The sequence below is a fragment of the Leptopilina heterotoma genome, unplaced genomic scaffold, assembly GCF_015476425.1.
Source record: "Leptopilina heterotoma isolate Lh14 unplaced genomic scaffold, ASM1547642v1 Lhet_121, whole genome shotgun sequence".
Taxonomy (NCBI): domain Eukaryota; kingdom Metazoa; phylum Arthropoda; class Insecta; order Hymenoptera; family Figitidae; genus Leptopilina; species Leptopilina heterotoma.
The window spans coordinates 1,436,724-1,448,867 of record NW_025110839.1 but is presented as its reverse complement, the minus strand read 5'-3'; the positions used below and the strand labels follow the sequence as shown (position 1 = coordinate 1,448,867).

The following is a 12,144-nucleotide window of genomic DNA, read 5'->3' as shown; positions in this document are numbered from 1 at the left end:
ATTCAAAAGTCGAGATAAGCATTATTGTCATTTTTTTGTTCGTATTGTAGGTTTAATATTTCTATTGAAAAGCACACATTTGAATTCATATTCTTGTCGCGAAGTGAACATTGTTTAAACTTTTATTCCGTTATATATGAGAAGAAATCGAAACCAATTTAAACCGGTTTATAGTTCTATACAAAAAGGAAATCATTTATTTCTTCCCTCTAAATTCATACATATTGTATTCAAGTATTGTCAAATTAAAAAAAAAAATTTTTCAATGAGTCTATGTCAGCTGAATTTTAATAATTGTTTTCAAAATTAAAAAAAAATTTAATTCGAAAGTTTCTGAGTTAAAATTAGTTTAAAATTCAATTGTTTTCAATTCATTATTACGAAATCTTGATTATTCAAAAGTGTTTTGATTAAATAATATATTTAGAAAAATTCAACTAATTTCAAAAAAATGTAAACAGAGATTTTTTTAAAAACTAAGTTCCTTTAGAATTTTTAATTAAATTTACTAAAAATTCAAATCCGCAAAAAAATTAATATAAAACCTTTTGAAATTTAATATTTTTTAAAATATTTTTACAATTACTTTTTGAGAATTCAATTATTTTCAATTCAATTTTACAAAATTTCAATTATTTTCAATTCAATTTTATAAAATTTAAATTATTCAAAGTTGAAATTTAATAGTTTCTAAAAATTACAACTAGGTATAACCGTTTAAAAGTCATTGTTATATAATTTTAAAAAAACGAATTAAATTTTTGAAGAATTTTGATTAAAAATTTTCAATTTGATTGTTTTCTCCAGACTGTTAAAAATGATTCTAGAAAATTTTAATATTATTTGTTGTTCGTATTTGAATTTTCGGAAATATGTAATTGAAAATATTGAAAATAATTGAATTTTAAAAAAATTCGAATGAAAAAATTCGAAAAATTGCTTTCTTCAAAAATATTTTTATATAATTTTTTGAAGCTAATTTTCATGAAGATTTTTCATTAAAACTTTTGAGATGTCAATTATTTTCAAAATTTCGATTTAAAATTCTTCAATAGTTGATTTTCAAAAATAATAATAAAATACTTGAAAAAAATCAACTATTTTCAATTAATTTTTAGTTTTAAATTTAAACTTAAAGATTTTTCAGTAAACTTTTTGAGAATTCAATAATTTTGAAAATTTGCAATTAAAATTCTTCAAAAGATGATTTTCAAAAATTATGATAAAATACTTGAAAAAAGTCACTTATTTTCATTGAAATTTTACAAAATTTCAATTATTCAAAATCTTTTTAATTCTATATTTAGAAAAATTATTCGAAAATAATTTTTGAAAGATTTGTCTATATAGTTATAAAATTTGAATTTTGAATTATTCAAAATTTTTTTAATTGTATATTTCGAAAATTTATTTAGAAAAATTATTCGAAAATAATTTTTGAAAGATTTGCCTATAGTTAAACTATAAAAATAGAAATAAGTTGCATTTTATACTAAAAATGTGGTATTTTGTTGCAATATTTGAAAGAAAAGTTTAAAAAAAGTCGCAATATTTGGAAGAAACATCGAAAAAGTCGCATTTTTTGAAAATAGTGGAAAAAAGTCGTGAAATCTGAGACTTGTGTTTTGAAAAGAAATTTGTAAACAAAATATTTAATTATTTTCGTCAAGAAAAATATTGTTATTGTTCTTTCAATCGTTGATTATAAACGAAGTATAATTTCAAATAATTGATTAAAAATTTGCTCCAATTAAAAGAAAAAATAAATTCAACGTCTGAAATAAATTGTAGAATTTTCTTTTTTTTGTGCTATAAGTCAGAGCCATGCTATAGTTATAACAAAAGGTATATAGAAGCTAGAAACAAGCCGAGTGATCACGATCAGGTGACATCAGTGTTTCATCCGTTCTCTTTCTTATCGACGGAAGAAGTAGAACGGTAGTCGTTGCCAGCAGGCTTAGCACACAGTGTTTTTCTTCATGGTCGACGAATTTGTGTGTGGCAATAAGAATATTATAAAACACGACAAAAAAAAGAAAAGAAACAAAAATTACTTTTCTCTCATAATATTATAACAAAATGTAAGTTCTTTTTTAAATTTTTCAAAAAATTTGTCAATTCCTTTATAATTTAACAATAATATTCGATTCAATAATAATTTGTGTGTGTGTGTGTGTTTTGTTTTTGTAAAACTATTATTATTTTTCTTTTAAAAGAAAAATAAAAGGGTTTTTCGAGAAGGGGGAAAAAAATTTTGAAAAACAAAAGGAAAATAAATTTCCTCGCACACTATATACTTAGTCGTACAAGACTGCACGCGGGTAATGCCTTCGGCTAAAATTGGACACCTACCTCTACTGCAGTGACACTTGCACCTATAAGCTCTCCACGAGTGCAGAAATAGTGTGAAATGAACTTATCAATCGCCTAATAAAGCTAACATTCAATAGAAACGAGGTGGAAGGTAATATTTGCGATTAGATCATATTCAAAATTAGTCAAAATTCATCGTCATCGTTCATTTCGAGTGTTTTTTTTTTTGTTTTTTTTTACTTTAATACGTAATTTCGTGAAGGGGGATTTTTTTTATTTTGTCCTCGTGGACTTTTAATAATTCAATTGTAATGAATTATTTTTTATATTTTATTTTAAAATTATTCACTAAGTTTTACGAAATTGTTCCCAATATTCTCCACGCAATTCTATTTACAATTTAATTCATTTTTATTTTATTAGTTTCTTTTTCGTTTTTTTTATTTTAGTTAATTGTTTTAAATTATTTTTTTTCATTTTATTAGTTTCTCTTGTCACGTTACCGTAACTAACAATAATAATGGTAACAATAATATTAAAATTAATAATAACGAATAATAATTATTATTTACATATTGTTGATTCTAATTGTTTAAACTAATAGTTTAGTTGTATAATAACAAATTGTAACTTATTATAATCAATTAAACTGTAATAACAAACAATAATTAACAAATAATTACAAATTGTAATAACAAAAAATAATTATTATTTACATATTGTTGAGAAATAATAACAAACAATATTTGAAAAATAATAACAAACAATAATTTAGAAATAATAACAAATTGTAATAACAAATAATAATAAACAATAATTAACAAATAACAAGATTATAATAATAAATAGTAATAAATTATAATTAACAAATGACAGAATTGTAATAATAATAGTAACAAGTTGTAACTAATAAATAACAGAATTGTAATAAATAATAACAAATTATAATTAACAAATAACAACAAGAATTGTAACACTCTTTAGTTTTTTGTTTGTTTTAATGAATTGTTTTATATTATTTTTTTCTCATTTTATTAGTTTTTTTTTATTTTAGCTAGTAAACTATTTTATTTTTATTACCTATTTATTTTATTTATTACACTGAAAAAAATATTTATTTCATTTAACTAACCGATTACTTGACTATTATCAATTAAATATTTACTTGAATCAAATAATTTTTATTTAAGTCAATGTGTTTGAACCAATAATTTCAGTATTTGAAGCAAATACTGAAATAATGAAAATTGATAATAATTGAAAATGAAATTGACAATTAAATTTATTTTTAAATCTTTTTAGCATTTTGGAAATTAAAAAAAATATATTTTTGGCTAATTAGATATATTTTTTACATTGCTGGATATTTTGTTTATTATTCTTTAAATTTTTAAAAATAATTAAAATCTTTCCGGAAATGTTATTAAAATTAAATTGAAAATAATGAAATTCCAAAATAATAAAATTCCAGAATTTTATTTTTTTTTTTTATTAATAAAAATAATTGAATTTTTGAAAACAATTTCAACATTTTTGAAAATAATTGAATCACGTAAAGAATTTGATTTAGAAAATGAATTGAATTCTTTCGAAATTGTTTACAATAATTGAATTAAATTGAAAATATTTAATAAATTATTTCAATTCTTCAGAGAAATTTTATTAAAATTTTTGAAAATAATAGAATTCCTGACAAGAATTTTCTAAAAATATACAAAAATAATTAAATTCTTTCTAAAAATTTTAGTTAAATTAAAAATAATCAATTTTTTGGAAAAAACTTTCATTATTAATAAAAATAATTAAATTTTTGATAATAATTTAATTCGTTAAGAAACGATTTATTTGATTCAAATAACCGATTGCTTGACTATTATCAATTAAATATTTACTTGAATTAAATAATTTTTATATTGAAATCAAGGTGTTTGAACCAATAATTTCAGTATTTGAAGCAAATATAAATTGAACCATTTAATGGACTCAAATAAAAATTATTTGATTCAAGTAAATATTTAATTGATAATAGTCAAGTATTCAGTTACTTGATTCAAATAAATTTGTTTCAGTGTAATATTTTTACTTTTATGCAAATAAATTTACGTTTTTTTTTTAATTATTTATTTATTTTATTTATTAATATTATTAATATGCTTTATAATTTATGAATAAACGCAAATAAATTTACACTTTGCAAATAAGAAAAAAAAATTATAAATAATAACGATGTTTAATAAAATACTATAATTAATAACAGAAGAATTTAAATTTATTTATTTACACATAAATATTAATAAATAAAATAAATAGGTAATAGAAATAAAACAATGAGCTAATAACTATTTAACTAATGAAAAAAACTAAAACAGAAACTCAATAAAAATATAAAAATTAAAAAAATAAATCTAAAAATTAAATTAAATTCTAAATTCAATTCCATGGGAAATATTTAGGAAAATTTAGGAAACTAAAAAAGAAAATTTAAAGAAAAATACAAATTTTGCTGCATGTGAAAATATTTAATACAAAAATATTCGCTTTGTGAATTTTGCTCTTTCTTCTCTTGGATTGCAAAAGAAAAGAAAACATTTTACAAACCTGTTTATAAAAGTTAAATAAACTCGATATTTATAGAGCGAAACTTTTGTATATTTTATTAACAAAAAATGAAAAAAAAGATTAATGATGACAATTTATTCAACAATATACACAAATTGTTCAAAATGTTCGAAAAAAATAACAAATAAAATAAATTATTTCTTTCAATTGAAAGTGAATTATTACGAATCTAATGAAACTTGAAATTAAAACAAATTTGAAAAAGATAATTTTTATATTTACTATAAGAAAATAATTTTTTACTAGAAAAATCGATAAAAAGGTGTAAAAAATTTTTTTTTTTTAATTTTTTGTCTGAACAGTAATTAATAGTTAACAGTAGGGGAATGTAGTCAAGGTTGGCCTACTGTCTAGGTAGGCCACTCGCGTTTTTTTGTCAAGTTCACTAGCGCCACCTACGCGCATTTTTGTCGAAGCTTGTCTTAGTGAAACCTAACTTTTTGTTCAATTACATTTTCGGAAAATCGAAAATTGTGTTTTCTGTGACGTCGGTACAAAAAAAGCTCAAAAAAAGTTTTGTGCATAATGTGAAAAACCATTAATAAACGATAAAAAACAAATTGAATCGTCAAGGCAAGTATGCAGAAAATTTGTGGGACTCATGGTTGAAAGAAAAACAAAGTAAAAAATCGAATCCCGAAACGTATTTCTTTATGGTTACAACAATTCGGTAATGTTACTTACTGTCAAGGTCGGCCACTATGTGTTTAAAATGCGCAAAGTTGAGGACGAGCTACTTCATTTGAAAAAACTGCAATTCTGTATAACTCATAATATAATTGATCATCTTATTAATATTTTTATTTAATTTTATTAATATTTTAGTGCAAAACTTTTTTTTATTTATATTTATTTTTTTATATTGTTTATTGTTATTATTTTGTTATTTCATTAAGTTACAAACTGTAAACAATAAAGAATCAATTTTCCGTAACTCCAAACATGTTATTTTATTTTTTAACGATTAATGCCCTTTGAATTTTAAACATGGCCGACCTTGACTGTAATGGCCAACCTGGACTACAAATTTTTTTTTTTTTAAATCTTTATAACTTTTTCATTTTTAAACCTGTCAATTTACTTTGTACAGAAAAAATGTTCCTATTAAACAGGACTTTCCAACCATATACTTCAATTGTCCAAATTCATTTTTAAAAAAAAGTTATAAACAAAAGTCAAAAAGGTGGCCGACCTAGACTATGTTCCCCTAATTATTAGATTTTAATGAAATTGAATTTAAAAATTAAATTAAAAAAACATTATTTTAATTTTAATATATTATTTTAATTAAGGAAATATGTTTTACAAGGAAAATTTGTTTTAAAAAAAATATGTTTTACAAGGAAAATTGATAAAATAATAGAAAAATGGCAAAAAAAATGTGAAATTTTTGACTAAACTTGTTAGCAGTAATTATTAAATTTTAATTAATTGTTTTAATTTTAGTTAATTGTTAACAGTAATTATTAGATTTTAATGAAATTGAATTTAAAAATTAAATTAAAAAAACATTATTTTAATTTTAATATATTATTTTAATTAAGGAAATATGTTTTACAAGGAAAATTTGTTTTAAAAAAAATATGTTTTACAAGGAAAATTGATAAAATAATAGAAAAATGGCAAAAAAAATGTGAAATTTTTGACTAAACTTGTTAGCAGTAATTATTAAATTTTAATTCCTTGAACATTTGCAAAAGATTCTTACGCCACATGTCTAATAAAAGGTTTCCTTTAGTTTTCTGCTTATTTTGCAATTTTCTCTTGGACAAATATCGATTCTTTTTTTTTTTACATATATCTAGATGTAAAGAATCTCTCGCGAAATAGCATTTTCATATAAATGACAATGTCAACTTTAAAGTTCATTTAGTCTTTATAACGTGTAGATCTATATGATAAATTTGCAGTTTATTTTACAATATTATATCAATAATACAGGCATTTTATTTTCTAGAACAAGTATTTTAAAAATATTTTTCAAGAAAATTGAAAATGAAATTGCCACTTGAATTTATTTTTAAATCTTGGTAGCAATTTTTAAATTAAAAAAATATATTTTTGGCTAATTAGATATATTTTTACATTGCTGGATATTTTGTTTATTTTTCTTTAAATTTTTTAAAATAATTAAAATCTTTCCGGAAATGTTATTAAAATTAAATATTGAAAATAGGTAATGGAATTCTAAAATAATAAATTTCCAGAATTTTATTTTTCATATAAAAATAATTTAAATCTTTAATAAAATAATTAAATTCTTTAGAGAAATTTTATTAAAATTGTATTCAAAACAAAATAATTTAATTCTTTGGAATAATTTTGTTAAATATTTTTTTGATTAAATTTTTAAATTAAATTTTTTCAAGATATTTCATTACAATTGTATTGAAAATATATTGAATTATGTGAATAATTTTACTTAGGAAATAAATTGAATTATTTCGGAAATTTTTATAAAAATTGATTTGAATTAAAAATAGTTTTTAAGTTATTTGACTTCATTGGAGAAATTTTATTGAAATTTTTTAAAAGAATAGAATTCCTGCGAAGAATTTTCTTACGTATGAAAATAATTATAATAATTATTAATATAACTATTTTTAAAAATAATTAAATTCCTGGAAAGAATTTTTTAAAATATATAAAAACAATTGAATTCATTCCAAAAATGAAAAATTCACTTGAAAATAATTTTGATTTTTGAGATGAATTGTACTATTAATAAAAATAATTGAATCACGTGAAGAATTTTATTTAGGAAATTAATTGAATTCTTTCGGAATTTTTTTATAAATTAAATTGAATTAAATTGAAAATATTTAATAAATTATTTGGATTCTTCAGAGAAATTTTATTTAAATTTTTGAAAAGAATATTGAATTCCTGCCAAGAATTTTCTTATTTGTGAAAATAATTGATTTCTTTCCAGAAATTTTATTACTATTTTCGATAATAATTGTATTCCTGGGGAAGATTTTTTTAAAATACATAAAAACAATGTAAACTTTATTAAAATTGATTTTTTGGGAAGAATTTTGTTAACATTTTTTTTTCATAATTAAATTTGTGCAAGAAATTTTATTAAAATAGTATTGAAAATAATTGAATCGTGTGAAGAATTTTCTTTTGGAAAATAATTGAATTCTTTCGGGAATTTTTATAAAAATTGAATTGAATTAAAAATAGCTAATAAATTATTTGACTTCTTTCAAGAAGTCGAGAAGAAAAAATAATTGAATTTTTGAAAATAATTTCATAAAAATTTCTGAAAATAATTAAATTCGTTGAAAAATAATTTAAAAATTGAGTTTTTTGGACAAATTTTGTTAAAAATTTTTCAAGAAATTGCATTCAAATTGTATTTAAAATAATTTAATCCTGTGAAAAATGCTTTTTTGAATAATTGAATTCCTGGGAAGAAATTTCTTTAAATTTATGAATATTATACAATACTTTCCAAAAATTGTGAAGTGAAAATAATAATTGAATTTTTGTAAAAGAGTTTTATAAAAAATTTTATTACTTTTTTAAAAAGTAACTAAATTCTTTCGAGTAATTTGACTAAAAAGGTATAAAAAATAATTGAATTTTTGTGAAGAATTTTATAAAAATTTTCGAAAATTAAAAAAAAATTTTAAAAAAGACAAAAAATTTAATTTAAAAAATTAAAAATTAAAAAATATTTAAGTAAATAAAAATAAAAATTTCTATACTATATATGTAAATTGTTCAAAGATAATTTTTTTTGAACCATTTTCAATAGATATATATTTGTAAACTTTTTGCATTTTAATTATCTACTTATCATACGTGTAGAATTAATTCACTTATAAGATAATGATAAGTAGCTAAAAATATCCTCATTTAAAATAATTAAAATTCAAAATTTCTAATTACTTGTCAGTCTCTGTGCTTCTTTTTACCCACGCTTGGAAATTATTTTGAAAACAGGTTAATTTAATAAACGGGAAAGGAATTTAATTATTCATTGTGGTTTAGAAAGAAAAAAAGAAAAAAAAGAGAGGAAAAATGCTGCAGGAATAATTTGACCTACGAATAAGGCACAAGTTATTCTTAAATACGTCCCAAGGATATGGGCATATCCCCAATACACTATGCATTTCGTAATTTCACTCTACGCAACTTTTCATAAAATATTCTTTGATATACTTTTCAAATTTTTTATAGTTTTCATTATTCATTATTTACCATTATTTATTCATTAGGACGATGAAACATTTTATTACTTTAATTTAATTAACTAATTTTTATTTATTTCTTATTATTATTTTTTGTTTTGTTTATTTTTTTCATTATTTTTTTATTTTGTTAGTATTTCATTATTATTTTATTTATTCTACATTTTTTATTATTATTTTCTATTTCATTTATTTATTCGCTATTTTTATGAAAAATGTAATTTCTTCACTTGATAAAAGAAAAAAGTAGAAAATCAAAATATTCCGATTTAAAAAACTAGAGCATTTTTGTATAATAAAAAATTTAAAATATTAAGTATTTTCTTTTTTTTTTCTTTAATCAACTAGAATTTTAAAATACTTTTGAGATTCATACCTTAAAATACATAGAGAAGATTTTTGTTTTTGGAGTTCTAGACTTAATAGAGACTTTCATTTTATCTTTAGTGACAAAAATAAAATAACCGCGAAGACTTTCAATTCGTCTCAGTAACAAAAACTAAGCAAGGGGAGATTTTAATTTTGTCTCTTAACGAAAAAATAAAAAATACATAAGTGTACAATATAAATACCTACTCCTTTCATTTTATTTCGAAATCAAATTTATTTACTTCATTTTTTTAAAAATATTTAATTAATGATTATTGTTAATAATACGAACGTAAATTAAATAAATACGAAATTTCTACTTGTATGATTAATAATTAATAATATTAATTGATTAATAATAAACAGTGAAATAATATTTTTAATTAATAAATAATAAATTAATTTTAAATCAATTTTTGTTGATAAATACGAAATTTCCTTTTGTATAAATAATAATTATTAATATTAATTATTAATCATACAAATATAAATAAAGGAAAATTTTAGAAAAAATATAGTGTAATAATTTAATTGACGAAAAAAAAAAGATTTATTTAAGTGATTTTATAATTCTTGAAAATATTATACAATCCTTTTAGAGAATTATATTCACGAGAATTACATAAAATGATTTTATAATTCCTCTTGGGAATCATGAAAGCTGTTTTAAATCATTTTATTATTCGTGAGAATTTTTTTTTGTTTATGAAAATTTTTTTACTATTATAATGGTTTTTTTTATTCTCCAATTATCGTGAATTGTAAATCAATTTTTATCGAAAATTAAAATTATTTTATAACGTTTTGAAATTGAAATATCCACACTTTTATGGCATTTAAAAATTTATATTCTCTAAATTTTGCGATAAACTGCGCCTTTAGGGACCAATAAAAGAAAATTATAATTATAAATATATGTATAATTAAAAAAATTATAAAAAAATATTTATAATTAAAAAATGATAAGTATTTATCGAAAAATTTGAAATTAATTGAATTCATTTCAAGAATTTTATCAACATTTTTTTCAATAATTGAATTCTTTCGAGAAAATGTAATTAAAATTGTATTGAAAATAATTTAATTCTTGGCAAGATTGTTATTTAAAATTCCTTAGAATAATTGAATTGTTTTGAAGAATTTATTTCAATTTTCTTGAAAATAATGAAGTTTTTTTAAATAATTTTAACTGAAAATTTTGATAGTAATTGAATTTTGTGAAGATTTTCTTCTAAGTTTTTAAAATAATCGCGTATACTATTAATTGTAATTAATAATTGTCCTATTAAATTATATTAAAATTATTCATAGAAAATTAAATTCTTTAAAACAATTTTATTACAGTTTTTGAAAATAATTACATTTTTTAAAGAATTTCATTAAATTTCGTAAAAATAATGTAATTTTTTAAAATAATTTTAATTGAAATTTCAAAAGAATTTTTTTTAAATTATTTTGAATATGATTGAGTTTTATTTAAATTGTATTGAAAATAATTAAATTTCACAGAAGAATTTTATTATTTACAAAAATAATTGAATTCATGACAAGAATTTTTTATCAGAATTATTAAAAATAATTGAATTTTTATTAAATCTCTTGAAAATAATTGAATTTCTTTGAAGAATTTTATTATTTATGGAAATATTTTAATTCTTGCAAACAATTTTTCTTATTTAAAAGAATAATTGAATTCTTGCCGAGGATTTAACAATTCATAAAAATAATTGAATTATTTCGAAGAATTTTATCTAAATTTTTGAAAAGAATAAAATTTTTCCTAGAAATTTTATTGAAAATTTTGAAATTAATGATTTTTTTAAAAGGATTTCATCGAAATTGTCTAAAATATTTGAATTTATATTAAAACTCTTGAAAATAATCGAATTCAATTAATATTTTTAAAAATAATTGTATTATTTGGAGAAATTTTATTAAAATTGTATAAAAAATAATTGAATCGCTCTAAAAAATATTATTATTTTTGAGAAAAATTTTATTAAAATTTTTGAATTATGATAAACAAGAATAGTTAATTATTTAGTTAATAGGTGAATTTTTTAAATTTTGAATCAGTAATCATTCAAAAATTGATGTTTATTCTTGAAAATATAAAATTTCTAATGAAAAAATAATTTTTTTGTTTCAGGAGTACTGGATATGGCTGCTACAGAAAGTACAATCAGATTTAGCGGTCATACATTGGATAAGGCGACGAAAGCAAAAGTAAGTCTTTTACTTTTTTAAATAAAAATAGTAGATAATTATTATTTAACTCAATTTTTAATTATTATTTAATAGTTATTAATAAATAAAAAAAAATATTTTGTATAAAATATTTTCAAACTAATTGTGATATTGAAATGTAAATAATAATTATAAAAATTTTGAAAATTATTTCAGGTAACTTTGGAAAATTATTATAGCAATTTAATAGCTCAACATATTGAACGAAAGCAGAGACTCGCAAAATTAGAAGAGTCATTAAAAGATGAAGGACTTTCCGAGCAGCAGAAACAGGAGAAGAGGTTACAGCATGCTCAAAAGGAAACAGAATTTCTTCGCCTCAAGCGATCTAGACTTGGAGTCGAAGATTTTGAACCACTCAAAGTTATTGGCAGAGGTGCTTTTGGCGAGGTGA

The 12,144-nt window shown here is 19.6% G+C and overlaps 1 protein-coding gene across 5 annotated transcripts in view; it reads left to right on the top strand.

Annotated features, from left to right (window-relative positions):
• The window catches only part of LOC122511540 (serine/threonine-protein kinase tricornered), a 48,771-nt gene that overhangs the window by 26,270 nt on the left and 10,357 nt on the right, over positions 1-12,144 (top strand). For 3 of the 5 annotated variants that reach the window (XM_043626876.1, XM_043626856.1, XM_043626866.1), the window contains 2 exons: positions 11,653-11,729; positions 11,907-12,140. In XM_043626876.1, coding sequence (XP_043482811.1) covers positions 11,653-11,729; positions 11,907-12,140 — 311 coding nt within the window. Of the gene's footprint in view, positions 1-1,926; positions 2,082-2,297; positions 2,465-11,652; positions 11,730-11,906; positions 12,141-12,144 lie in introns of those variants that run through there. The other 2 variants (XM_043626885.1, XM_043626895.1) reach the window with 2 other exon arrangements.